Here is a 27,364-nt window from a genome sequence, read left to right as displayed (position 1 = left end):
AAAAAGAGTCAAGAAAAGACACCATAAATGCAGTCTTTTTTGCATCTTTTCAATAAGAATTTCAGCAGCGTTGACAGACAGGAAAAAATGAAGTGATCATCATCATCCTCCTTTTGCACAATTCATTCAAAATAGAGAGACCAAGACAAAAAGAACACACTGTCTGTACATTTTCTTAGAAAAATAGATGGGATGCCGCTTGTCCATAACCCGAATTAACTCCCGCGTGGAAGTAAACGCTTGTTCTCTCGGCCACAAACACACATTCAATCCTGTGAGACTATTTGCACCATTCGTGTACAAAAAAAAAGTCCCACATTCAAAGACACAAAGAAAAGCATGATGTGCAAAATTGATCTTGAACCGGCGACATTCCTCAGTCACATTCACGAAGAAAATTAGCAATGTTACGACAAATGTCACTTCTGTGTGTTAAAAAAAAGAAAATAAAAAAACTACCGTTCTCAAGTCTCTGCATTGCTTCATGACGTTTAGGAAATAAAAAATAAAAAAACATCCCTTTTGGGAGAAGCTAGCTGGTGTCGATCTTGTGCAGCAACGAATCACGCTCCATTTGAACTTCAGCCAGCGCCATTTTGAGTTGGGACAGCTCCGCTTTTAGGCATCGGTTTTCCTCCATCAGCACCTGTGGATGAGTTTTCGGGTCACATCCAAAAACTGACCGGACGTTTGGTCGCCGGTCTTTTGGTCACTGGTCAAATGTACTTAGATATTAAACAGTACTTAGATATTAAACAGTACTTAGATATTAAACAGTAATATTAAACAGTACTTAGATATTAAACAGTAATATTAAACCGTACTTAGATATTAAACTCTCTCTCTTAGATATTAAACTCTCTCTCTCTTAGATAATAAACTCTCTCTTAGATATTAAACTCTCTCTTAGATATTTAACTCTCTTAGATATTAAACAGTACTTAGATATTAAACTCTCTCTCATGAATATAATTTTGAGAGCTGACTTCGACAGTAGACCAACAGACTGACGACCAAACGTCCAAGCACCACAAAAACACCTAACACAACGCTTCCTCAGATCTTACTTGTTGTTGTGTCGCCGTGCCAGCGTCGGAGGCGCGCTCCCCCTCATCTACAGGGCCGGGGTCTTCATCCCCTCCGACGGTGAAGGTGCCATCGTCCTGTCGGCGAATGACCAGGCCATACACGTGCAGCGTGGCGGGCTCCGAGTCAGAGGTGGGGTCATGTTGACTGTCGTCCTTCAAGTGTATGCGTGTGTCCCGCACGCTGATTTTCATGGGAAGCACTTGCGGTGCCGTATCGTCCTCTAAGAAGTGCGCCAGGTTGCGCAACGTTGACATGAGCAGGCTGGCCCGGTAGCCACATACACACAGCTGAAGGTAGCCGTTGCGTTGGGCAAGTGGGGAGTGGGCGGCGGCGTGGGGTCCGCTTTCCAAGCGGGCTTGCACCACCGGGTGATGGAGACCATCGCCAGACGGTGAGCGTGCCTCGGCCGGGCCTGCGGGAAGAAGACAACGGTGCCCAAAAATCATCTAAAAGCTTTGATGGACAGATTTAATCTTCAAAAAGAGGCTTTATGCAGTCTGGTCGCCGGTCAAATGTACTTAGATATTAAACTCTCTCTTAGATATTAAACTCTCTCTTATGAATATAATTTTGAGAGCTGGTTTCAACAGTAAACTATCTGTCATCATTTGACCGGTGACCAAACGTCCGGCGACCAAACGTCCGGGCGACCAAACGCCCGGGCGACCAAACGTCCGGGCGACCAAACGTCCGGGCGACCAAACGTCCGGGCGACCAAAAGTCCGGGGCGACCAAAAGTCTGGGGCGACCAAACGTCCAGGCACCTTCCTTGTGAGCCATACAACGAATTTAAAAGGAAAAGCTCACCTTGGCTGCGATGACTGAGATACTGTCGCAAGCTGACGTTGCCCAGCTGCACCGGTGTGACTTTGTCCACCTCCATAGCCACGGTGGCGTTCTCGCCCACCGCGTCCATGCTAACGCATACCGAGTGCACCTTCAGCACCAGCACCGACACCTGGTGGACGCATACAAATTACACTTTGCGCGTTTGGGGGGTTACGACGACGACTTACGATGTCCTTGGTGGGATCGTCGATGCTCTGCGACGTGGCGCTGACAGTGTCTGGAGACACGCCCCCTTCTTGCTCCAGGGCAGGCGTCGTAGCGGTTATGGCCTCTACGGCGCTTTCGGCGGCGGCCTTGAATTCTGAGACAGATATGTCGTCTGCGATAGAAAACGTGTGACTTTATAAACTTAAATAACGATGTTTGTTTGGTGGTGGATATTTTCTCAACATTTTGCGTGTGCAGACCTCGTTCCAACGTGCTGTCGATGGAGATGCTGTCCAGGGACTGGAGGGAGGGACTCTTCTTGGTGTTTTTGTAGGACACGGAGAAACTGGACTGCGAGCGGTCGCGCATTAGTCGCCCGCTATGAGAAACATAGAAACAGTTGATGGAAACACGCCTCCTTTACGGATGGCCACCGGCACTTGTCACAAGTAGACGGCGAATACAGTCTCGTTCCGTAATGCGACGCATGCAAACGTGCGTGTCATGTACGTGTTTGACAAAATCTACGCTATATTCCATGACCGGACGTTTGGTCGCTGGTCTTTTGGTCGCCGCTCAAATGTACTTAGATATTAAACACTACTTATATATTAAACTCTCTCTCTTAGGTATTAAACTCTCTCATGAATATAATTTTGAGAGCTGGTTTCAACAGTACATAGATATTAAAAAGTACTTAGATATTAAAAAGTACTTAGATATGAAACAGTACTTAGATATGAAACAGTACTTAGATATGAAACAGTACTTAGATATTAAACAGTACTTAGATATGAAACAGTACTTAGATATGAAACAGTACTTAGATATTAAACTCTCTCTCATGAATATAATTTTGAGAGCTGGTTTCAACCATTTGACCGGCAACCAAAAGGGACCAAAAGACCGACGACCAAACGTCCGAGCACCCTATATTTACGTAGAAGAAAGATTGAGGAGCACAGCAGATCCATTGCGGCCTTACATGTTGGATATGGAATAAAGGGAGGTGGATCTGCTGGTAGATGAGGAGGAGGAGCTGAGGAGATCGGAAACGACAGACAAACTTCCTTTCCTTGTTGGAGAAAGAAAGAACACACACACACACACACACACAACTTGCAAGTCAAAAGCCAAAAGGAAGTTAAGAAATATTGTCAGACCGAGGCAGAAATGACAAGTGATGAAGGTGCGTTGGGAAGGGAAAGAAAGAAGTTTCATTCTCAAACATGTTGAAGGTGGAAAAGAAAGACTAAGAATGTTTAGCAAGCCAAGATTAACTGTGTTCAACTAAACACTAGAACAGGGGTTATTCAATTCAAATCAACAAGACCGATACCTGGACGTCAATTGCTTGGAGGACGAGTTTCTGTCTTCACAAAGAGGTTCGCCCGCTTGCAACTTGCTTTCGTCTTCGCTAGAGAAGACATCCACCGGCGGTTCTCCGCTTTCCTCCGAGCTCCGGCTCTCGACCATCTTAGTGATCTTCTCCTCTGAGGAGGGTGTGCGATTGGAGGTCGGGTCGCCGCAGGACATTTGGTCCACGGAGGGAGTCCTTTTCCCAACGCTGTCCCCCCCGGGCTCCAGGGTTCCTCGGCTCTCCGAGGGAGAGAGCTCGGAACCGAGAGGAGAACCCGGTGGGCCGGCGGGCTCCAGGAGGAGCGACACCTCGGCGCTCTTGAGGAGGAGGCCTAAGCAGACGGTGAAGGGTTGGCGATCGGCGGCACTCTGGCTCGAAGCCTTGCGCAACTCCCCCATCTCCTCCAGGTCCTGCTGCAAAGTCTGCTGCAGGGTTTTGATGCTGCGCTGAAGATGCATCAGGAAAACATACTGCTGGTGGCTCACCTGAAAATGAGTAGAGAAGGCCGTCTAAATAGTGTCACATTTTGGGGCTCGGACGTTTGGTCACCGGTCTTTTGGTCGCGGGTCAAATGGTGACAAAGAGTTTACGTTTGAAACCAGCTCTCAAAATTATATTCGTGAGAGAGAGTTTAATTAGTACTATTTAATATCAAAGTACTGTTTAATATCGAAGTACTGTTTAATATCGAAGTACTGTTTAATATCGAAGTACTGTTTAATACCTAAGTAATTTAATATCTAAGTACTGTTTAATATCTAAGTAGTTTAATATCTAAGTACTGTTTAAAATCTAAGTACTGTTTAAAATCTAAGTACTGCTTAAAATCTAAGTACTGTTTAATATCTACTCTTTAATATCTAAGTACTCTTTAATATCTAAGTACTGTTGAAACCAGCTATCAAAATTATATCTAAGAGAGTTTAATATCTAAGTACTGTTTAATATCCAAGTACTGCTGAAACCAGCTCTCAAAATTATATTCATGAGTTTAATAACTAAATATCTACTGCCTTCAACAGTACTTAAATATTAAACAGTACTTAAATATTAAAATCTTTCATGAATATAATTTTGAGAGCTGGTTTCAACAGTAAACTCTCTGTCACCATTTGACCGAAGGACCAAAAGACCGGCGACCAAACGTCCAGCCACTCCAATTTTCTGTACGAACCAGTGGCAAGCATACCTGAGCACTTAGAGGCTTGTGGACTTGAACCAACAAATGGACGTCGGAATCTTTCCCCGAAGATGTCAAAGGAGAAGAAGGCAAACTGTCTAGTGAGTGCGGCTTACGGAGTCCATTCGAAGAACTGTGGGACTGCGCTGCCTCGCCGTCCGTGCTGTAGAACTCCTTTAGAAGGCGCTTCCTTTGCACGCGCTCGGCAGATTCGGCAGAGGCGCTCCGGGAGAGCCCTCTCAGATTCTCCTGGTGCCGAAGGAGCTTGGCCGGTTGGCAAGCCCACACCGTCAGCGGGAAGGCGTCCACGAACGGCTGCGGCCGACCTTTGCCCTCGTAGTCCGCCCAGAATTGCGCAAAGTGCAGCGCCCAGAAGTCGGCGGCGGCCGGCGTTTTGAGGGCGTCGGCCCCCATTGTCGGCGCCACCAGGCCCCGGTAGATGTCGTGTAGCCGGGTGTCCTGCTCGTGGGCGTGGTATTGGAAAACCGGGTTTAGGAGAGGCGGCGAGGAGGACGAGCGAGGGAAGGAGATGAAGGAGGAGGAGAAGAAGGGCTCCTCCCGGAAGGCCCGTAGGAGCGCCTCCAGGTGGGACCTGCTGCAATTGGCTGGGTGACGCGTGTTGGTGGCTACCATCTCGGACGTCTGGACCGACACGGAACGGGGGAAGCCGGGAGGGCGTGAGGGGTCCCGATCAGCCGGGATCACCAGCTAAGAAAAAGATTAGAAAGAACGCCAACAATTTAGTTGCATGTCAATGTTCCCTTAAATTTTTCATGTAAAACATGCTGTAAAACATGAAAAACATAAGAGTGGACAGAGCTATTGCCACTTTTTTTGTTGTTGTATTGATGGCTTGGTGGACTAGTGGTTAGAACATGGGTGGGCAAACATTTAGGCTTGGGGGTCACATTGTCTTTAAAAGTGTGACAGATGGGCCGGGTCAGCACAAGATAGGATACGTACATATAAAAAAGTACATCCGTTAAAAGTGCATATGAAACATAAACAGAAAAAAGGACTTAAGTATTAACATACTCATCACTCATCATTAAAGTCAAAAGTATAAAGTACAAAGTGTAAAGTACAAAGTAAAGTATAAAGTACAAAGTTGAGTAAAAAGTATAAAGTACAAAGTGTAAAGTACAAAGTGTAAAGTACAAAGGGTAAAGTACAAAGGGTAAAGTACAAAGTGTAAAGTACAAAGTGTAAAGTACAAAGTGCAAAGTACAAAGTGTAAAGTACAAAGTGTAAAGTACAAAGTGTAAAGTACAAAGTGTAAAGTACAAAGTGTAAAGTACAAAGTGTAAAGTACAAAGTGTAAAGTACAAAGTGTAAAGTACAAAGTGTAAAGTACAAAGTGTAAAGTACAAAGTGTAAAGTACAAAGTGTAAAGTACAAAGTGTAAAGTACAAAGTGTAAAGTACAAAGTAAAGTATAAAGTACAAAGAAAAGTAAAAAGTATGAAGTACAAAGTAAAGTAACAAGGAATGTATTTAGAAATATTAAAATGTCATTTAAAAAAAGACAGAGTGGCTATAAAACACAAAAAAAGTGGACAGAGCTACTGCCTTAGAATACAGTACGGAAAATACATCCCTTTTTTTCCACTTACCTTCAGCATGAGGCCACACACTTTAATGTCGACGTGTTCGTCAGGCTTTTGCGAGTCGTTGAGCTTGTAGAGCTCCATGAACTGCTCCAGACTTTGCCGCAGGTCCAGCGCAAACAGGTTGATCCAAACCAGACTACGCGGGTCCAGAACCAGCTGGAGTGCGTTCAGTTGCACGTACAGATTGGGACACGGGACTGCAAAATGGTTCCAAAAACTGTTAATTGACCAATCTGCCGTAACTTGACACTTAAAGATCGTCTTACTGGGATAGTCTCTCCCATCGGGGTAGTAGTACTCCGTGAACTCCATGTGGACCGCCGGCATCTCCGCAGGGAGGTACAAAGACTTCTTATTGCAGGAGATCATGGTCTTGGGGCTGGATCGGCGCTGGTCCGCCGTGGACACCTGCCGTCCCCCAAATATGGAGTCAGTGGGAGTGAGCTCATCCCGGTGAACGCCCAGACTGGGAGCTCACCTGGTAGATGCTGAAATCGGCTATCCTGAGGACCACCGAGCTGGACATGAGCTGCGTCTTGGGGTTCTGCGAGGAAGGCCCGAAGCTTGAGGTGGAAGACGTGTTGATTTTCCCTTTGGAGATAAGAAACCAACACACACAAAAATGAATGACTGGATGTTTGGTCGCTGGTCTTTTGGTGCCCGGTCTTTTGGTCGCCGGTCAAATGTACTTAGATATTAAACAGTACTTGGATTTTAAAGAGCACTTGGATTTTAAAGAGTACTTGGATTTTAAAGAGTACTTAGACATTAAACAGTACTTAGACATTAAACAGTGCTTAGACATTAAAAAGTGCTTAGACATTAAAAAGTGCTTAGACATTAAAAAGTGCTTAGATATTAAAAAGTACTTAGATATTAAACAGTACTAAGATATTAAACAGTACTTCGATATGAAACAGTACTAAGATATTAAACAGTACTTCGATATTAAACAGTACTTCGATATTAAACAGTACTTCGATATTAAACAGTACTTCGATATTAAACAGTACTTCGATATTAAACAGTACTTCGATATTAAACAGTACTTCGATATTAAACTGTACTTCGATATTAAACAGTACTTCGATATTAAACAGTACTTCGATATTAAACAGTACTTAGTTATCAAACAGTACTTAGATATTAAACTCTCTCTCTTAGATATTAAACTCTCTCATGAATATAATTTTGAGAGCCGGCTTCAACAGTAAACTCTCTGTCACCATTTGACCGGCGACCAAACGTCCGAGCACCCAAAAATGAGTCAAAAAGTTCCCTCCTAAGAACAATTGAAAAGATGACGGAGCCGCGAAGTGTGTTTCACCGCACTAAACTGTGCGCACGCATACACACACACACAGCGTGGTACCTGGCTCGAGGCACCAGCAGCACTGCGTGTGTGGGCTCCATTCTACCAGGGGTCCATCTGCCTCCCTAGGCCCAATTGGCCAATACACATTGTCCCTAAGGGACACTGAGGACAGAAAACCCACTACGTGTGCGCGCTCGGGCGTGATGTCATTTACGCATGTTATTATTAGCCAAAAAGGGGGCTTACCAGGCGAATTGTGAGCGGAAGCGTGCTGGCCTCGCACGGCACTCTTCAACATCTCCACGTTGGAATTGAACTCATCCAGGAGGCTCGTCGCCCAACTCTCCCGCTTTTTGGTGGCATCGCCGTAGTGTACCCAGTGGGTGCAGCTGTCACCTGAAAGCACACATTTGATTTGTGGCAAAGAATATTTCAATTCAATAGTCCCACCCAATGTTCCCTCTAATTTTTTGTTGGTCTGGGCAGAAAGACAACCTCAGTACCAGTTTGAGCGACATCATCATTTCTCGCTATGGGCACACCAGTATTACACTTGCCATAAGCAGGTGCATGTCAATGTTCCTTAACTTAGAGGGAACATTAGTCCCACCTGCTCTGTGGAAAGGGTAATAGTCCAGCGTGATGGAACTGAAGGACAGCTGCATAGCTCCGCCTGTGATCCTCTTGTGTATGACTGTTGAGTGGAAAAAAAAAGACGATAAGCCCTTTCGGTAAAAGACCCGCGTCGGAATGCGGGCGACCTTTATCGGCAGCGTGGATGTCGTCGCAGATGTGCAAGTCCAGGTGGGTGATTTGCAGGTGGTGCGACGTCTCGCACACGTCGTTGTCGCTGAACTTCTTAGCAATGGTGGCCGACTGGTCGGCCGGCGTCTGCTGGGCGCGCATCTGTTGGGCTATCGGGGGCCCGGCTGATGCCTAAGCGGTGGGAAAGGGGGTTCAAATCCCTGGGGATTGAGCGAGTGGTCGTTTTACCTGCTCCTCGGTGGCCAGACTCTTCCTCTGCTGTGCAGACTTCTCCATGGCCTCGCTGAGGGATTTGGCGTACTGCACCATGGCTTTGAGCTGCAAGTCCGTCAGCACCCACAGCAGGTCGTCCAGGATCAGGACCAGCTTGGACGCCACCACGTTGCAGTCCTTCATCTGCGACGGGAAGAGAACTAGTAAAGCATGGGGGTCAAACTCGGTTTGCTTGGCGGGCTACATTCAAGTTAACTAGTAGATCAACTATTGAGTTTCAGGGACTTTTTGTTTGTTTTTCGGTTCCTGACAATTTTGAGAAATTTTTGGTTCTCTTCCCGTTGATTTTGAGGCATTTTAAGGTTCCTAATTAACTCATTGGCTGCCATTGCAGCGTGACCGGACTTTTGGTCGCCGGTCTTTTGGCCGCCGGTCAAATGTACTTCGATATTAAACAGTACTTCGATACGAAACAGTACTTTGATATGAAACAGTACTTCGATATGAAAGAGTACTTCGATATGAAACAGTACTTCGATATGAAACAGTACTTCGATATGAAACAGTACTTCGATATGAAACAGTACTTTGATATGAAACAGTACTTTGATATGAAACAGTACTTCGATACTAAACAGTACTTCGATGCCAAACAGTACTTCAATACTAAACAGTACTTCGATATGAAACAGTACTTCGATATGAAACAGTACTTTCATATGAAACAGTATTTTGATATGAAACAGTTCTTCGATATGAAACAGTACTTCGATATGAAACAGTACTTCGATATGAAACAGTACTTAGATATTAAACTCTCTCTCTTAGATATTAAACTCTCTCTCATGAATATATAAATCTATATATATATTGCGTGACATCGCCATGCCTTACACGTCGCTTGAGGGTGACGCGGATCTTGGACTGGTTGGTGATGAGGCGGATGGGGGCGCTCAGAATGTCGTGTTTGGCGCTCTGGATGGCGTCTGCTTCGATGCGGATCATCTGCCAGCTGATCTCCTTGAACGTCAAGAGCTGGAACACAAACATGACGGTCACTTTCATTTTGCATTGGGGTCTATTTTTTGGTGGGGGGTAGTACCTCCCCTCGTTGAGGGTCGTGTATACGCGTGGTTCCCAGTTCGCTGATGACCCAGCTGGAGTCGACACTGTACACCTGTAGCTGGGAGAGCTCGAAGGAGGCGTTGAAGGCTTTAGCGCTGATCCGGATGACGATGGAGTTGATGGAAAGCGACAATCCCTCCACCACCTTCTCGGCGAAGCCGTACTCGCTGCCGACAAAGAGACCGTCAGTTGGTATTTACCATATGTACTCGCGAAAAAAACGCTTAAAATGACCTTAAAATTGTTGAATTTTACCATTTCTCGTGTATAAACTGCGCCCTGATTCAAAATGTTTACTTTCATATTCATGGTTTTAATAGGGATGACAAATGTGTTATTTTGAAGAGAAAATCATCATATGTAGTATTTATGAGATATTCTATGAATCAAAAGCATATTACATAAGTAATTGATTCATCCAGTAATGGTTGTTTTCTTACTGCAAAACAGAAAAGAACCCACAAAAATTAAATTTTACTTTACCAACATCTACTGGTGAAAAGGAGTTTAGCAAGTCTTGGGTGCTTAAGCACCCTTTGAGTACCCTTGATTCAGTCATCATTTTTTTGAGTTACAAATATGACTTATATGCGAGAAAATATGATATCTTTATGGATGCCGCCTAGCTCACCTTTGCCCGGACGCAGTCGCAATGGGGGAGGGTCCATTGGGGGGGCGGGGCTCATCGCATGTACTCATTTCCATTTCCACTTTATCGAGCGTCTGCGAAGAAAAGAAAAGATTTTAATCGCCGTTTTCTAATTGGCTCTCTTCGGGAATAACGAGCCGGGTGAAACTCACCAAAGAAATGGGGTGTGTCTTTAACTTGGTCCATGGGATCTGGAGGGCAGAGTCGCAGAATGAGACTCAACTATTAAATGAAAATTAGAAGGAACATTGTTTGTAAGGTATGCCAACGTACGCGGATGGCGGCTTTGTTGCAGCAGACACGGTTGATGGCCAGCCAAGTGGGAAGGTCCAGTAGACTTTGAAGAACCTCCTCATCCAGTTCCAGGTTGGTGAGCTGGCCTTCACCCTTCAATGTGCTCAGGTTGATCTTGTCGGGTGAAAGGTTCTTGGCAAACCTGGTGTTGACAGCAATAGACAAAATATGTATATCAAAATTCAAGCCCAATGTTAATATTTGAGGTCATTTTGTGTTTTAGTGATTGGACAAGCTCTCTCTTAGATATTAAACTCTCTCATGAATATAATTTTGAGAGCTGGTTTCAACAGTACTTAGATATTAAACAGTACTTAGATATTAAACTCTCTCTCATAGATATTAAACTCTGTCTCATGAATATAATTTTGAGAGCTGGTTACAAGAGTAAACTTTCTGTCACATTTAACCGGCGACCAAAAGACCGGCGACCAAACGTCCGAGCACCAACAAGCGCTGTCATTAAAATATTTGAAATGAAAAACACGAGTAGAGCGCGTTATGCTCCGAACACAATGCAGGAGTTCTTTGCAGTCCACACCTCCTCCTACAAGTGGCGTCACATTCCTCTCCAATTCTGTAAATTATTTAGCTGAGGCAACCTGCATGCTGACACACACACACACGTGCAAAAAAAGTTGAGTTTTTTATTTATTTATTTTTATTTTTTTTATTTTTAAAGTACAAAAAGTCTCTGAATTCTTTTGACAACATTGCTACACTGGGTAATCAATGAATATCAATGAGATCAATGAGAGAATGGATTCAGAAAAATTTAAGTGTGCAAATTTTTTAGTCATTCTACTACTTTTAAAGTACAAAAAGTTTCTGAATTCCTCTGACAACTTTGTTACGCTATTACTAATCAATGAATATCAATGAGTATCAATGAGAAAATGGATGCAGTAGAAAAAAAATCAATGCCACAGTGCGAACATGACGTTCCTATTGGTGCGTTCAGGTTTCGGCTCTCTCGTTTTCCATATTTTAGCTTCGACCCATAAGCACCCATCCAAATAGCCACATGTGGCTCTCGAGCCACATGTTCCCTACCCTTGCCCAATAATGATGCCTTTATAAAGAACAGGCCTTTTGTCCAAATTCCTTGTCAAATTGATTAACAGGAAGCTCAAAGGTAGTCCAGGCTGATAAAGTAGGCAAACGGTGACGTTCTTTGAGGCCAGCCGGAATAAGGAGACGACCGACCGGTGTGGATCTCCAAGGCCAACGGAGATGGGTGCGCAGTGGGCTTATTCTTTGGGAGGGAGACCCGAAGCTCTGGGTGGATCAATATGTCAGGAATAAATCATCTATGGATTAACTCGATCAACCCTGATCTGTCTCCTCCGATACTGAACACGCTCCATTGTTAAACGGCATATGACAGTTAAGGAATTGAAGTCAGGTGCTAAAAGTTTACGTCTAACACTCAGAAGGACGACCGGTTCAACCTGTCAGAGGATTAGCCCCACTAGCCTGTTAGCTTAGCTAGGCTACTTCCGCCGGCAGCTCCGAGAAAGTCATTGGGTGGAAAGGGCCGTTTGACAGTCACCCGGCGGCCGCAAAAGCAGACAAACCCGCCCTTGGTCACAATGACTATGAATATTAGCGTCATTGCGGTGAGTTCACTTCCGATCGGTTTCTATGAGACACCCGAGCGAGACCCCTGGTTGAGATCGGGGGGCTTACTGACCTGGAAAGATGCTTCAAGATCTGCTTCTTGATGAGTCCGGCCATTGTCCCACCGAGTGTGGAAACCTCGTCCCCGAGGGTCTGTGTCCCCGACTTGTGAACGATGGAGACAGACGATTCAAAACGTGGCAGTCCGCATTTTTTGACCGTGATCCCACTTCATTTTTCCTGGCAAAGGAGGCGGGGGGTTGATGCGTAAGGGGATCGAACCCCGAGACAAAGCATAGCACTGTGTTGGAGATCCACCACAGCCAGGTAGAGGCTCGGAGGACAGGGCGGACCCGGTGAGACGCTCCCCCGAGATGAGCACCTGGATGGCGGCGAGCGGCGTCTCCTGTCACCGGGGCTGGGCCTTGCAGTCGTGGTGCATTCAGGGTTGCTCGGAAAAATAACAATGTTGGAGGAAATCGTGACTGTTCTGTTTCCTAACTACATATACACGATTGCTCAACAAACGTATTAATTCGAAATAAATGTCTTATCCAACAAAACCCAAACCAATATTCTCAAATAATTGACATTTATTCATAAAAAGGTATTTCATTAGGTACACGTTTAAAGCTGGTTATTATGAGAAAGTATAAGTAGACATTTAAAGGGAATTTTCTAAAAAGTCTGTTTTGTCTCCATATGCTGTGTATTATATATATACATTTCACATGATCCCATTTAAAATAGTACAAAAGTTGTGTTTCTATTATATAGTAGTCATTGAAATTATGTAAATGACCTCTAGTGGAAAAATACTAAAACTGCAATTATTTGATTTAATTGCCATAATGACTATAATTTGTTTGAATTGTGCTCTTTGTTAAAGTTTCCTATGGAGGAGATCAAGTACACACCAGGTATGCCTTTTTCTGCATATTATGCAAGAATATTAAAGATGTATCCCCAAACACCAACCCCAAACTCTCCAAAATAGAATATCTGCAATCTAATTCAACCATCGTCTGTACAAAATAAGTACACTGGTTCCAAAAAAAACTTTGGAGCTGGCATTGGATGTGGCACGCCAATTGCCACGTATGATGGGCGTTTCCTTTCCTCCCACTCCACGCCCCCATATCATAATTTTAATTTTCCAATCGAATAAGACACCAAAATCCATAATCCCCCTTTACAATCATTCAGAAATCAAATATTAATTCATTGTCGTTCATTTCTTCAAACTTTTCCCCACAATTTAAGCGTACTTTAGCCCAACATGGGACGTCCCAAATGTCACAGTAAAGACACGACTCGCTCCGTGATACGCTGCTGAAACTCGGAGTAGGAGAGGGAAAAAAAAAAAAGAAAAAACTTCCCCTCCATCTATCCACGAGTGCAAAAAGCTGCAACCCGACTCCATTCGCTCTTTTACACAGCCCAGCTCCAGCGATCATGACGGCAAAGAACCGACAAAAGAGTAACGCCGGAGAAAAGGCCCCCGCAGCCGCCGCTGCCCCTCCACCGCCTGTCAAAAAAGAAGAAAAGAAGCCCCAGAAAAGCAATGGGGTGAGCGGATCCGCAGCAGCCCAAGGGCCGGCGCGTAGCTCCGGGAAGAAGAACCAAACCCACAACGCCGCCACCACTACCACCGGTGGCAACAAAAACAACAATAAGAGCGGAAAAAGCTGCATGGCCACCCTATGGTCCGTGTTGTTCTACGGGGCCCTGATCGCAGGCGCCGGCCTGGCTGCCTTCCACTTGCAGAAGGTGGTCGAGGAGATCCGCCAGACGAGCGCAAAACACGCACAAAGCGCACAAATCAGTGCCGAATTGGGCAGCAAAGTGGAAAGTGTCGTTCAACAGGTTCGTTGACGTGACTCGAGTCGATTAAATGGCGAATACAATGATTGTTGTTTTGTGAAATTGCGGTTGAGGTGACGGGACATTTGCAGTACTTGGTGTACTTTCAGCTACGGGTCGGGGGGTGGGGACTTATGGGGGTTGGGCGACCCCCAGGGGGTCGCTGATGACAGACTATGACTATGTGAAAGGCAAATCCATCAACAAACACTTGAATTATTCTTACCTTCCTGATTCTAGTAGAATTTCAATCATTTTTTCATGAATGGAGTTTACGTTGCCAGGTTCATCTGCCTTAGATTTGCACCTGTATTTATCATGCAGGAATGTTGACTTCCAGGAACTGCATGAATCTGAAACAGAAAGTTTTAAAAACATTATGGTAGCACTGTAGCTTCCGTTTATTTCACAGTTTAGTCCGAAGTCGGAGCAAAGCAGGGACAAACCGTTGGAACTTTTTTCGGTGCTTGGACGTTTGGTCGCCGGACGTTTGGTCACATTGGAATCCTAGTAGTCATTTCCTTTCTTTTTGCTTCCCCTCCAATTCCAGATGTCATCTCTGAAGGATACAGTGGCCGGTCTGGAGTCTTCAATACGTGCAACCCGCGCAGAAGTGGCGAGCGCCATAGCCAGGATCTCACGGGGCGATGAGGAAACCAGACGGGTGGAGGAAACCCTTCAAAAGCTACAGAAAGACCTCCTCAGGGAGCTCTCCGAGGGTATGGGTGAAGTCAAGGAGGCCCGTGAGCGTGACTTCTCCTCCCTGGAGACCACGGTGGAGCAGCGTCTGGAAGAAGTAAGCAGCTCGGTGCGTGCTAGCGTGGCCGAATTCACCGAAGCGCAGGGCGAGGCGCGCGACCAGTTAGCCGATCTGGAAGCCCGGCTAGGCGGGATCGAAGACCCCGCTGCCGTCAAGCAGGAGCTGGCCGCCATCGTAGATGTAGTGGCCGAGATCAAGGAAGCCAAACAAAGCGCCGACTCGGTAGCCGCCTCCGTCAGGGAGCAGATCCAAAAAGTAAGGGAGGAGCTTCAAACTCGCAACCAGGAAGTCGAGTCCATCTCCCAAGAAGTGGAATCCATGCGTACGCTGGTGAAAGACACAGTAGGAAACCTCAAGTTGTCCGTTTCCGGCTCCGAGACGCAAGTCCAAGCCCTCGGGGATCGAACCGGTACCTTGGAGAGCGCCTTGGAGCGTTCCGCCGAGGAAATCCGTAACGTGAAAAGTCAACTCGGCGAGGCGGAAGCTCGTATCAGAGCCTCGGAGGAGAGCTCGGATTCCATCAACGCCAAGGTGGAGTCGATCCTTTCCCAGTTGGACGCCCGTGAAAGCGCCCTGAATGGAGACAGCGCCGCCGCTGGGAAGGAGGTGGAAGTGCTGAGCGAAAACCTGGCGGCGCTGAGAGCTAGCGTGGAGGCCGTGGAGGGGGCGCAGGACTCGCTGAACACCGCCGACTCCTTAGCGGCGGAACGACTGGTGGAGTTGGAGAGGTTTGTGTCTACCACTGCTCAAGAGCACGCCACCCAGCTGGAGGAACAGCAGCGAGCTATCGACTCCATGCAAGCGGCCTTAGAGCAGACCGCTAGCACGCTAGCGGAATTGTCTGAGGGACCCGCCGGCCAGACGCAAGAAGAAGAAGAAGAAGAATAGAATGAAAAACACAAACAACAAAACACTTTTTTTTCCCGTCACTGACTTGAAATTATGGGATGGGCAAGCAAGAAAAGATGGAAATGAACTGCTGAGCTGTGAAATCAACACTCATTATGCACTGTTAGAGTTTTTTTTGTTTTTTTTTACTTCTTGCCTGCACCAACAATGAAATTTTGGGTTGTTTTTTTAAAGTAAAAAAAAGCTCTCATTGAGCACTCTATGGTTTACTTCTTTTTTTTTAACTCCACAATAAAAACTCCAGTTGACCTCCAATGTGTCATATTTTCTTACTAATGGACAAATGATCTTTTGACTTTTAGGAATTATTAGTGATAGGAGATAAAAGTTCTAATTTATGGTGATGAGTTTTAAAAACAGCAGGGTAATTATTATAATGATGATTTCTGGAATTGTGGCAAGATTTAAAACAAGGGTCGGGAACCTTTTTTGAAAGAGAGCCATAAACAATTGCAAAAAAGATGAAACCATAAACTCAATGATTCAGAAAATGTAGATAATCGCTGCAGTTCCTGAAATGTTAGATTTAAAACAGCTATAAAAAAAAAAACTAATTCCATGTAGTTCAGGGGTAGGGAACCTATGGCTCAAGAGCCACATGTGGCTCTTTTGATGGGTGCAACTGGTTCCTTGCTAACCTGTGAGCTAAAATATGGAAATGGCTGGTGACAGAACTGAGATATTACATCTACAACTGCTTTAATCTTCTTTTTTTTGCAGTAGACTCTTCTGGAACGCATTGATTGGTAACAGTATAAGAATCTTTTAAAAAATATTCATTTTTTCCACTTTAAAAGTGGTGAAATTACAAAAAAACTGAATAGCCACTCGTTTACATGCATGTATTTTGGCTTTTAAATTCATAGTATGGCTCACAAGAAATAACATTGGAAAATATCAATTGTTTGTGGCTCTCTTGGTCAAAAAGCTTCCTGACCCCTGATGTAGTTTGTTGTGGAGTCACTTACAATCAAAAACCCTCCACTAAAACCGATTCCTGTTCACTTACAACACTTACATTGGTTTCCACAGACGCAAGCTGGTCCACAGCATGTCGGAGCTGGCTAATATCCTCCTCCCTCTTCCCCAGTTCCTCAGCCAAGACCCCTATTCGGAACGTGAGGTCATCCAGGCGGGGCTCCATCACCCCAAAGTCCTTCTTGATGGCGCTTACTTTGGGTTTGAGTTCCGAGGCGAAACTGACCGTGCGGAGAAGGCGAGCTCGGCCACTCTCCAGCTCCCGCAGCCGCTCCGAGGCGCCACGGTCGGCGGCGTCCAGCTCGGTAAGACGCCGCCCTAGCCGTTCCAGGGACTGCACATTGCGCTCGGACGCCGCGCGGAGCTCGGCTACGCGTTCGATGCTGCCGGCGAGAACGTCACCAATGCGATTTGCTGTGGTCCGCTCGGCCCGGGATGCCCGCTCCTCCAATTCCGATACTTGCACCAGGAGGGTTTCCAACTCCGAGCGCAGGCCGTCGGTGCGCCGTAGTTCGGTTCTCACGGACGCCACCTATGGGGATAATGTGGAAGAGCCGGGGGTCACCACATTGACTTTAAAAATTTGACAGATGTGTCAGCACAAGATATGATACATATAAAAAAGTGCATCCATTAACAGTACATATGAAACATAAACGGAAAAAAAGGACTAAAGTATTAACATAGTCATCACTCATCATTAAAGTATAAAGTACTACAAAGTCAAGTAAAAAGGAATGTATTAAGAAATATTAAAATGCCATTTAAAAAAGATAAAGGGGCTATAAAATATGAAAAACAAATGAGCTACTGCCAATGCCTTCCGTGTGACGGCGCCATCTTGGGGAAAAAAAAAACATTTGGACAACGTCGACAGGCCGGATTAAAAAGCCTAGCGGGGCTTAGTTTGCCCATGTCTCCGCTAAATACACGCCCCTCCCAAGTACCCATATAGTGTGGGCCTGTTTTGCCATGCCTGGATGGCTGCGCCTTTAAATGCGGTGTGTCTTGTGTGTGTGTGTCAAATACAGAAATAGCACTCTTTAAAAGTGACTCACTTTGTTGGCAAAATCCCGAGCGAGGGTCGAGGCGCGGGTCTCAATCTGGTCTACGGCGCCGCCGAGTTTTTCCACGTTGGTCCGCAGCTCGGAACGCTCGGCACTCAAGTCGGACGCCCGCTCCTTCAGTCGGCCCACGTCCTGCTGGAGAATGTTCAAGTTGGCCCGTGCAACATCTTGATGAGCGCCTAGTTGGTCCAGCGTCAGGTGCACGCTCGCGCACTAGAGTATCCAGAAAAAAAATCAAGGTTTGAAATGTGACCTTTTTGAACACAAACAACGTTTTTTGTGCAACTTCACTATTTTTCCATTAACCACTCGTCAATAACAATTGCTAAAAAAATGCAATTTACAAACATGTCCATTAAGTAGTACTTTTAGCGAAAAAATTAAAAAATGAAAAACATTTTTTTTTAAATTAAAAATACATTATTTGGACAATGTCGGCAGGCCTGATGTGGTTCGCGGGTTACATTTCCACTATGCTTAATAAAATAAACAGTCAGCAATGTAGTTGTTTTTTGTATTCATTGGTTAAATATGTTGTTTAAAAACAATCTAGCATTTTTAGGCCAGCCTAGCAAACATTTCAATTAATGACAGGTGGAAATGTTGACTTAAAACATCCAAAATACAATAAGTACATAATAGTATGAAATCACTGTGTGACATCATTCTGAGGATCTTCCCACTCTTCATCAGGCTTCTCTTCCTCATCATCCTCATCTTCCTGCCCACCCCTGAGCACCATGGTGAGTTCATGCACAGCTTCGCGCACCACTTCCAATTCGCTCTTCATTTTCAGGATACTGCCACGTGCCTTCAGGGTTTCCATTTCTTTACGCATAGACACAATCTGGTTAAGTGTCTTCAACATGTTGTCCTCAGCGGAAAAGACCTGCAGAGTCACGTCTTCCAAGCGTCTCTCTGTTCCGCTTAGATCGGATCCCAGTTTGACCACAGAGCGCAGGGCCTCCTCCACTCGGGGGAGATGTTCTTCGCACTCCTTTACCTTTGGCAGGTACTCAAGCAACTGGGAGTCAAGCTCCGCCTCTTGGCGAGTCAACCTGTTGACGTTCTCGTCCATTATTTGGATCTGACCCGTGTTCCAGTCTAGCTGAGCCTGCGCCCGTTTTGTGTCGTCCTCCTCGGCGCGTACCATAGCTCGGGCGTTCCTCCTGGTACTGTCTTCCAGCTCCTCCATCTTCTCCCCGAGGAGCCGGGCTCTCCGTTCTACCTCGTTCACCCGCTCCGCAGATTCGATGCGGGCTTCCCGAGACTCGGCCTTGAGGGCGGTGAGCTCGGAGACGGCGGCGGCCATGTTCTCCTCCCACGTCTCGGTGACGTTGAGAAAGCGAGCGTTGATCGATTCCAGGTCGCTGGACGCCGAACCGTCTTCGGCTCGGAGCGCCTCGATGGCGACGCGTAGTTCGGAAACGTCCCGCTGGAGTTCGCTCGCCACGGAGATGGTGGTGAGCACCCCCGGGAGGTCATCCTGGTAGGTGGCGAGCTGCAGCCGCAACACAAAACCGTTTCACAGGGTGGGCTAAGGCTAGGAATGGGCTAAAATCAGGGGTGGGCAAAACTTTGGGCCCGGGGGTCACATTGACTTAATGACAGATGGGCGGGGTCAGCACAAGATACGATACATATAAAAAAAGTGCATCCGTTAATAGTACATATGAAACAAACAGAAAAAAGGACTTTAGTATTAACATACTCATCACTTATCATTAAAGTAAAAAGTATAAAGTACAAATTAAAGTAAAAAGGAATGTAATAAGAAAAACAAATAAGAGTGGACAGGGCTACTGCCTAACAATAACAAAAGTCACGTTTCAAAGGTTCAAACTTACTTTTTTGGATACCTCCTCGACTTGCTCCTCCATAACGGACAAACGGGACGTCTTTCCATGCATAAGTGCAATTTTTTCCTCCATTATGGAAAACTTGGAATTCTGTTGCAGCACGATCCTGCAATAGAAATTAAAATATTACAACATATATTGTTTTAAATGCATGCTTGGTTTAAACTTACCAGCTTAGTGACACACACATGGAAAGTGACAGGGCGCACAGGATACATTTGAAGTCCAAAGTCGACGTTTTGGTAGGCGTGCTGACATTTTCAGGTTTCACTTTTGTATTTTCTTGTTTGTTAGCACTACCAGAAGGGATTTCTTCACTTAACTTTTTCTTTCTCTGCTTCACTTCAGCGGACATTTTGAAGAACACGTACTCAGCTAAACGACTCAACCTTTTTTTCTTCAAATGACACGACGATACCCTTAAAACATACAAATAAAGTAGTTAAAGTAGCACATTGAAAGTTATCTTCTCCATTTCTTTTCACCCAGGTTGTGCTTCGATGATGCGTTCAAGGACACCCATTCATTTTAACAGCTCTCTAAAAGCAAATAAACAGATACCCATTTTACATCAGCATTATTTCAAAATATTATATTTTACAGTACCTGAATGAAGTGAATAGTTGGATTTCTGAAAATAATGTGAGTTTAAATGGTCTAAAGTTCAAAATTTGTAATTTCCCACACTTAAGAAATAGCATGAAGGCCACACGAAGCCACGTAGGCTGTTGCCAATATTTGCTATGTTGACGTCGTAAAGTTTACGTCGAAAACGAAAAATGGCTATTCCCTTCAAATAAATGGTTCAAACTAACAAAGTCGAAAAAGCTTCAGCTAATATGCAAGCGTTTTTTTAATTTCAAATGATTTCCCAAAACATTGTAACGAGATTACCACTATATAGTAAAAAGTATTTCTTTTCAACTTCAAAGTACATTCAAGCAAAAGCTGCCAGTTTTGGCCAAATGCAAAAAAAAAAAAAAAGCAATTTAGGAGTAACTTTCTCCACGGTAATATAGAATTATGCATTTCTTTGGAACGACGTAAACAAATATTTGGTACATTCGACTCCCAGCTTTAACACTGCTAACTAGATTGTACAATACATTGAGCTCTCATGAATGAATAAAATAGGCTAAATCAGCCAAAAACAAACAATGTCACTGTCAAAAATGCAATGTTGTCTTAAAGTGAAAAATAAGGCAAACAACATGAACAGCAAATGATGCAAAAAACGCTTTTCTAAAGACCACTTTAGGCTTGGAAATGACACTTGTTTAACCTTCATTGCACAGAGTAAGATAACAAAATTTACACGAAAACACAACTTTGGTCCGAGAAAACTAAACATGACGCCATTGTAAACACAAGAACGCATTTGTTGACGTTTTGTCATAAACATGTCCAACAGTATCATTCTACATCTGTTGGAATGACTTCATCCCTCCTTCAAGAGCTGTAACGGTCCTAAAAAAAAACACATCAACTTCAAATAAAACATTCAAGAATGCAAAATATTTGTGGATGGCGGTTAGAAAACCTGGATGGTGTTGACAACGCCACTTGCCATGACCGATAACTTCCCGGCGACGTTACGCACTCCCATTTTCAGCTGTGTCATGTCAGGAGCGCTGGGCAGCACGTTGGTCAGGCGGTACGAGCTAGCTAAAATAGCATGGAAAGTTTTCATTTGGACTCACGGTACGTGAAAACAAATGATTAGAAGTCACTAACCCATCTGCTTCTTTTGATCGGTGAACAGGTCTGCAGAACTTATAGCCGAACTCCCGGCAAAACTCTCCAGGCGAGTTTTGGCATCGTACTGTCAACAACAGCTCATTTTTGTCATTTTCAACGGCAACGATGATTTAGCTCATCCGAGTGACCAATGTTCCCTCTAATTTTTTGTTGGTCTGGGTCAGGGGTGGGCAAACTTTTCGGCCCGGGGGGGCCATATTGACTTTAAAAATTTGACAGATGGGCCGGGTCAGCACAAGATACGATACATATAAAAAAGTGCATCCGTTAACAGTACATATGAAACATAAACAGAAAAAAAGGACTAAAGTGTTAACATACTCATCACTCATCGTTGGGAAAGGGGTTAAAAAAAAGTTTGGATTTTATTTACTTATGATTGCTGCTGCGCAGAGAAGACGAGAGTAGTGCGCAATTGCGCATAAAGGGAACATTGCGAGTAACCCAGGGTATAAAATTCATACCTCGCCGCCGTCCTGTTTTCCAAAGTACATGTCGGACGAGATGGCTTTGACGTCCTCGCCGAACTTTTTGCGAGCGTCTCCGGTGTCTAAGGGCGGTCCCGGTTCCGTTTTCCTGCGTGTGGCGGGCCTGAAAGCAAACGATGAATCCTTTAGTCATCACAAAGAACTGAAATCAAGCTTGAACCTTTTCACCTTTCATCTAGTGAGGTGATGGCAGACGTGAAGAAGTCTGGTTCGGGTTTCTTGTTCCATCTAGAAGAGAAAGAATCACTTTGGCTGGAATGGGAGAAAAACCTAAAGACTGAGGGTTCGCAAAGTCCAATATAAAACCTGGAGGCTTCGAATCTTACCCTTTGCTGAAGCTTCCGATGTCTTCATCGTCGTCATCCTCAACAAAACGTGATGCCTTGCTAGTTCGAGTCGCCAAGGGGCGCTCTTGCTCGATAATGTGCATGTCTGATGTGATGGAGTGAGACACTCCACTAGTGGGCGACAGATCCCACACAAGTGAGCATTGTGGAGGTGAATATGATAGCCCTGTCAGATTCTAGCGCACCTTCTGACGCCTAGTCCCATTCCGAGTCTTTCTGCTTGCTGACGCTTCTTCCCATCCAGACTCTTCAGCTTCTGCTCATCTTTTTTCCTCTGTTCGTCCAAGTCCTTGTAGGCCAAACGCATGGACGGCGCACTAACAGGACAGGGTTCGTTATGAACATATCATTTTAGGCACAAAATGGTAGCACGTCCTCACATGGACTCAACAGTTTGAGCCTTGTTCTTCATGTCGCCGCTCGCATTCTGTTCCTTCTGCCGGAGTTTGTCTGCAGCTTGTGCTTTCTTCTCCAGCTCGTTGAAGCTCTGACTACTCACTTTCTGAGCCCCCAGACCACCTTTTTTGGCGGCCATCTGTTGGCACAAAACGCATGGGCTACAAAATGCACAGATTTTGACAGCAAGACACATTAAAACGTACCGTTTTCTTGGCGGGGCCTGGTTTCTTCTTGAGGAGAGACAAAGGTTCTAGAAAAATGTGTAAAAATTGAGTAAATTGCATGTGAGGCTGAGCATATTTAACGTGAAGGGGCAAACCTGGATTGGCCTTGGGAGAAGCACTTAGCATGTCCACGCTAGGGCCATCCTCCGGGTTACCTGGCAATTTTTAAAAAAGTGGAATAAATTATATGACATTTATTAGTAACACAAAAGAAAGATGCTCCAGTACCGTTTTCCTCTTCTTTCCACCCAGTCTCTGATTCCACTGTGCTGAGGCTCATTTTGGCCATATTTTCTGGAATATCCTGATGACCACACAAATGCAGAAAGACATACTTAGTCCTGTTTTGGTTCTGAGTCATGTACAAATGGCTTTAACTTTACATGTGTATGGAAACTGAAGAAATCCACATTCTTCTCCTCAGCTGACACACATGGCGCAGGACCCTGACTGTCCAACCACAGCTGTAAAGACAAAATGTGTTGATTAAAACCGTGGTTACAAGTGGAATGATGGTGCTCGGACGTTTGGTCGCCGGTCTTTTGGTCACCGGTCTTTTGGTCACCTGTCTTATGGTGACAGAGGTAGAGTTTAATATATAAGTACTGTTTAATATCCAAGTACTGTTTAATATCTAAGTACTGTTTAATATCCAAGTACTGTTTAATATCCAAGTACTGTTTAATATCCAAGTACTGTTTAATATCTAAGTACTGTTTAATATCTAAGTACTGTTTAATATCTAAGTACTGTTTAATATCTAAGTACTGTTTAATATCTAAGTACTGTTTAATATCTAAGTACTGTTTAATATCTAAGTACTGTTTAATATCCAAGTACATTTGGCCGGCGACCAAAAGACTGGCGACCAAACGTCCGGTCACTGGAATGATTGGCAGATTCACAGTTACCTCGGTGCCATGGCTTTTGGTGACTTGTGTAGCTTGTGTCTTGATCTTCTCTCTGTACAGTTGTGCAGTGCGGCTGTTGTATTTAACATTGGCGGCTGCCTCCATGCCACCGTGTCGGTTGAAGAATGACACCTAGGCAGAAAACAAAGTCAGTACACTGTTGGCAGATTGGACGCCGCCTGTATCAACATGGGCTCACCGCACTTGCGTTGCCACCCACTTGCATGGACCTCAGTTGGTACCAAGACCAGTTAAAATCCAGCTCTGTAGACCTTTAACGAGTAAAAAAAAAGACCACATTGGAGGTGTTAGCTTTTATTAAATTGACACAGAGGATTGTAGGTAGACTTACCGGATGAAAGTCAAGTGTACCCCGAGAGACCTGTGTGTCCCAGAACAATCTATACATAGAAATACGCCATATGTGATGCTGGCCCAACTGGGGTTTTTAGCTGAGCAGTCAAAACAAACCTGATGAAAACACAAAATGACAAAACTTTCAATGAAGTGGCCAAAACCAGCTAAGATGTAACAGCTGTTACAAATGCTCCTAAGCACCTGCCTTTAGCCAAACTAATTGTGTTCGTTTATTGTATTTCAGTTAGCAAAACAAAAAAATACTCAGTAAAACTACTTGTCAACTTGTGAGTGAACAAGTTTGTTAACCTCTTGGTCTGTAGATATTTAAATTCTCCTAGAATGTGCCGAATAAAAACATAACACGACGGTTGTCTTGTAATTTGGACTCTGGTTGCTAACTTTTTAGCTAGCTTTGATGATTCGACAAGTGCGACGTGTCATATGTCGACTTAACTTCCTCGTTCCGACTCGAGGAGGGAAAAATCTCACCTTATTTGTAGGAATTGAGCGTAGTCGTTTAAATATGGCACTAATGTCTTGTTTGCTGGGTTCCGTCATGGTTCTTTACACGCGTGTGCGCTCACACGAGGAAGAGAAAATAAACAGTAGCGTGTTTATGAAGAAACAGACGTGACACGTACATTTCGGGAGGGGGAAAAAACATCCTGATTCCAGCTCGTTCGTCATTGGCTGAAAAGAGCGCGTGGCTGTGTTGTTGTCGCAGTGCTTTGTGGGTAACGTAGTTTCTAAGGAAGATTCGATTAGTAAAAGAGCGCGTGGCTGTGTTGTTGTCGCAGTGCTTTGTGGGTAACATAGTTTATGAGGAAGATTCGATTAGTATTGCACAAGTTGCGTTTAAACCCCATTTATTTTGAGTTGAAAATATATTTACACTTGAATATTTTCAAGTGATATTTAAAGGTCCACCTTTTTGGAAGCATATTTCACTTAATTCATTATACACAGCTGCATAGGATGACAATAGAGGCTTTTCATTTGATATAAAGGCATAACATCCCATAAAACTAGGCTTTAATTTCAAACTATTTCACAAAATGTGAGTTTTCATAAAGAGGAATCTTCCTGCAATACTAATGTCCTACACGTGCAATTAGTGAATTGCCATCAGGTGCTTCTGGCAGCCCAACCCCCACTGGTTCAAGTTTGTCAGTCAGCTCGGTCAGTACCGGTCAGAAAGCTTGAGCGAAAAGCTCCCCCCTCCCCTCCCCTCTCCCACCCTCCCAACCCACAGCGGCCCAACCCCACTTGATTCAACATTGTCACCAATGTCACCTATGTCTGTCTTGACTGTATGGATTACAATATGTAAACTAACAAAGCCAGTTCAATACTTTTTTTTTTGACCTATTTCAAAAGTGGGCTATCAAAGTGCAGACTTTTCACCATTTTGACTCATTTAAGAGCACCTTTTTTGAATGATATTTCACCTATTTTGTTACACAGCTGTGTATGATGAACATAAAGGTGTTTCATTTGATATAAAGGCGTAGCATTCTATAAAACTAGGCTTTCATTTCAAACTATGTAGGCTTTCATGAAGAGGAATCTTTCTGCAATACTAATGTCCTACGCGTGCAATTAGTGGATTGCCATCAGCTGCTTCTCTTGCCCAACCCCCAATGGTTCAAGTTTGTCAGTCAGCTCGGTCGGTCGGTCTCTTCTGGATAGTTGGGGCAAAACCAAAAGCTGCCCCCACCCTCCCCTCCTCCCACCCTCACTGGCCCAACCTCCCTCCATTCAACTATGTATTATCCTGCCTGGTGTAGTAAACTGTCAAAGAAAGTTCAAGACTTTTTTTAGACCTATTTTGAAAGTGGACCATCAAAGTGCAGGCTTTTGACCATTTTGACTCATATAAGAGCACCTTTTTTAAATAATATATTTTTTACATATTTCATGATGCACAGCTGCATAGGATGACAATAGAGGCTTTTCATTTGATATAAAGGCATAGCATCCCTGAAAAATAGTCTTTAATTTCAAGCTATTCCACAAAATGCAGGTTTTCATAAAGAGCAATACTAAGTGTCCTGCAAGTGCAATCAGTGCATTGCCATCAGCTGCTTCTCTTGCCCAACCCCCGCTGGTTCAAGTTTGTCAGTCAGCTCGGGCAGTACCGGTCAGATAGCTTGAGCAAACAGCTCCCCCCATCCCCTCTCCTCCCCTCTCCCCTCCTCTCCTCTCCTCTCCTATCCTCCTCACCCACAGCGGCCCAACCCAACTTGATTCAACATTGTCACCTATGTCTGTCTGTACTGTATGGGTTACAAAATGTAAACTAACAAGGCCAGTTCTATATAATTTTTTAGACCTATTTCCAAAGTGGGCTATCAAAGTGCAGACTTTTAACCATTTTGACTCAGAATGATATTTCACCTATTTTATTAATCACAGCTATGTATGATGACAATAAAGGCTTTTGATTTGTTATATAGGCATAGCATCCTTTAAAAATAGGCATTCATTTCAAACTATGTATAGGCTTTCATGAAGAGGAATCTTTCCTGCAATACTAGTGTGACACAAATGCAATTAGTGGATTGGAATCAGGTGCTTCTGGCAGCCCAACCCCCGTTGGTTCAAGTTTGGAAGTCAGCTCGGTCGGTACCGGTCAGATAGCTTGAGCGAAAAGACTCTCCCTCCCCTCTCCTCCCCTCCCCTCCCCTCTCCTCCCCTCTCCTCTCCTCTCCTATCCTCTCCTATCCTCCTCACCCACAGCGGCCCAACCCAACTTGATTCAACATTGTCACCTATGTCACCTATATCACCTATGTCTGTCTGTACTGTATGGGTAACAAAATGTAAACTAACAAGGCCGGTTCTATATAATTTTTTAGACCTATTTCAAAAGTGGGCTATCAAAGTGCAGACTTTTAACCATTTGACTCATTTAAGAGCACCTTTTTTTGAATGATATTTCACCTATTTCATTAAACACAGCTGTGTATGATGACAATATAGTCTTTTGATTTGATATAAAGGCGTAGCATCCCATAATACTAGGCTTTCATTTCAAACTATGTAGGCTTTCATGAAGAGGAATCTTTCTGCAATACTAATGTCCTACGCGTGCAATTAGTGGATTGCCATCAGCTGCTTCTTGCAGCCCAACCCCCACTGGTTCAAGTTTGTCAGTCAGCTCGGGCAGTACCGGTCAGATAGCCTGAACGAAAAGCTCCCCCTCCCCTCCCCTCCTCTCTCCTCT

At 44.5% G+C, this 27,364-nt stretch overlaps 4 protein-coding genes across 8 annotated transcripts; 1 reads left to right on the top strand and 3 right to left on the bottom strand.

Annotated features, from left to right (window-relative positions):
- Positions 1-28: 28 nt before the first annotated feature.
- Positions 29-12,649, bottom strand: bltp3b (bridge-like lipid transfer protein family member 3B). Of its 2 annotated transcripts, XM_077709438.1 has the most exons (21): positions 12,289-12,649; positions 10,575-10,737; positions 10,454-10,492; positions 10,284-10,375; positions 9,630-9,819; positions 9,422-9,562; positions 8,543-8,710; positions 8,311-8,485; positions 8,160-8,243; positions 7,796-7,945; positions 6,713-6,825; positions 6,501-6,642; positions 6,238-6,431; positions 4,635-5,333; positions 3,425-3,930; positions 3,071-3,160; positions 2,346-2,464; positions 2,106-2,257; positions 1,897-2,047; positions 1,068-1,501; positions 29-646 (listed from the first exon to the last, which is right to left on the bottom strand). In XM_077709438.1, exons 1-21 carry the CDS (start codon positions 12,330-12,332, stop codon positions 533-535), a joined length of 3,960 nt encoding a protein of 1,319 aa, XP_077565564.1. In that variant the 5' UTR covers positions 12,333-12,649; the 3' UTR covers positions 29-532. The 2 variants fall into 2 exon arrangements, with proteins under 2 accessions (XP_077565564.1, XP_077565565.1); XM_077709439.1 differs by lacking the exon at positions 3,071-3,160.
- Positions 12,650-13,568: 919 nt separating this feature from the next.
- Positions 13,569-16,002, top strand: ckap4 (cytoskeleton associated protein 4). Its single transcript, XM_077709442.1, has 2 exons — positions 13,569-14,081; positions 14,629-16,002. The coding sequence occupies exons 1-2, from the start codon at positions 13,671-13,673 to the stop codon at positions 15,724-15,726; spliced, it is 1,509 nt and encodes a 502-aa protein (XP_077565568.1). The 5' UTR covers positions 13,569-13,670; the 3' UTR covers positions 15,727-16,002.
- ikbip (IKBKB interacting protein) lies at positions 15,865-20,723 on the bottom strand. Of its 4 annotated transcripts, none has more exons than XM_077709446.1 (4): positions 19,822-20,723; positions 19,640-19,757; positions 17,784-18,005; positions 15,865-17,257 (listed from the first exon to the last, which is right to left on the bottom strand). In XM_077709446.1, the coding sequence occupies exons 1-4, from the start codon at positions 20,004-20,006 to the stop codon at positions 16,718-16,720; spliced, it is 1,065 nt and encodes a 354-aa protein (XP_077565572.1). In that variant the 5' UTR covers positions 20,007-20,723; the 3' UTR covers positions 15,865-16,717. The 4 variants fall into 4 exon arrangements, with proteins under 4 accessions (XP_077565572.1, XP_077565573.1, XP_077565570.1 ...); XM_077709447.1 differs by having other exon boundaries at positions 19,840-20,723; XM_077709444.1 differs by lacking the exons at positions 15,865-17,257; positions 17,784-18,005 and adding an exon at positions 18,104-19,293.
- Positions 20,724-20,879: 156 nt separating this feature from the next.
- On the bottom strand, positions 20,880-24,812 carry LOC144181135 (ADP-ribosylation factor GTPase-activating protein 3-like). Its single transcript, XM_077709443.1, has 16 exons — positions 24,628-24,812; positions 24,131-24,249; positions 23,978-24,050; positions 23,779-23,910; positions 23,251-23,331; positions 23,096-23,171; positions 22,963-23,022; positions 22,847-22,893; positions 22,625-22,779; positions 22,430-22,561; positions 22,224-22,355; positions 22,066-22,125; positions 21,874-22,000; positions 21,386-21,473; positions 21,192-21,316; positions 20,880-21,118 (listed from the first exon to the last, which is right to left on the bottom strand). Exons 1-16 carry the CDS (start codon positions 24,694-24,696, stop codon positions 21,101-21,103), a joined length of 1,494 nt encoding a protein of 497 aa, XP_077565569.1. The 5' UTR covers positions 24,697-24,812; the 3' UTR covers positions 20,880-21,100.
- Positions 24,813-27,364: the final 2,552 nt, after the last annotated feature.

Source organism: Stigmatopora nigra, chromosome 23, assembly GCF_051989575.1.
Source record: "Stigmatopora nigra isolate UIUO_SnigA chromosome 23, RoL_Snig_1.1, whole genome shotgun sequence".
Lineage (NCBI taxonomy): Eukaryota > Metazoa > Chordata > Actinopteri > Syngnathiformes > Syngnathidae > Stigmatopora > Stigmatopora nigra.
The sequence above is the reverse complement of the archived record's forward strand: the minus strand, read 5'-3'. Positions and strand labels throughout refer to the sequence as shown.

What these genes read in the sequence shown, in the direction of transcription:
- LOC144181135 (XM_077709443.1), bottom strand. Translation starts at nt 24,696, where the DNA reads ATGACGGAACCCAGCAAACAAGACATTAGTGCCATATTTAAACGACTA. An exon ending in ATCGGAAGCTTCAGCAAAGG is followed by an intron (nt 22,126 to 22,223) that starts GTAAGATTCGAA and finishes TTTCTCTTCTAG; the next exon opens with ATGGAACAAGAAACCCGAAC. An exon ending in GAAAACAGGACGGCGGCGAG is followed by an intron (nt 21,474 to 21,873) that starts GTATGAATTTTA and finishes TGTTGTTGACAG; the next exon opens with TACGATGCCAAAACTCGCCT.
- ikbip (XM_077709444.1), bottom strand. Translation starts at nt 20,006, where the DNA reads ATGTCCGCTGAAGTGAAGCAGAGAAAGAAAAAGTTAAGTGAAGAAATC. An exon ending in ATGTGTGTGTCACTAAGCTG is followed by an intron (nt 19,758 to 19,821) that starts GTAAGTTTAAAC and finishes TTTCTATTGCAG; the next exon opens with GATCGTGCTGCAACAGAATT. An exon ending in TCGAGGAGGTATCCAAAAAA is followed by an intron (nt 19,294 to 19,639) that starts GTAAGTTTGAAC and finishes TTGCGGCTGCAG; the next exon opens with CTCGCCACCTACCAGGATGA.
- ckap4 (XM_077709442.1), top strand. Translation starts at nt 13,671, where the DNA reads ATGACGGCAAAGAACCGACAAAAGAGTAACGCCGGAGAAAAGGCCCCC. An exon ending in TGGAAAGTGTCGTTCAACAG is followed by an intron (nt 14,082 to 14,628) that starts GTTCGTTGACGT and finishes CTCCAATTCCAG; the next exon opens with ATGTCATCTCTGAAGGATAC.
- bltp3b (XM_077709438.1), bottom strand. Translation starts at nt 12,332, where the DNA reads ATGGCCGGACTCATCAAGAAGCAGATCTTGAAGCATCTTTCCAG. An exon ending in CATCCACGCTGCCGATAAAG is followed by an intron (nt 8,244 to 8,310) that starts GTCGCCCGCATT and finishes TCCACTCAACAG; the next exon opens with TCATACACAAGAGGATCACA. An exon ending in GCACGGCGACACAACAACAA is followed by an intron (nt 647 to 1,067) that starts GTAAGATCTGAG and finishes ACTCATCCACAG; the next exon opens with GTGCTGATGGAGGAAAACCG.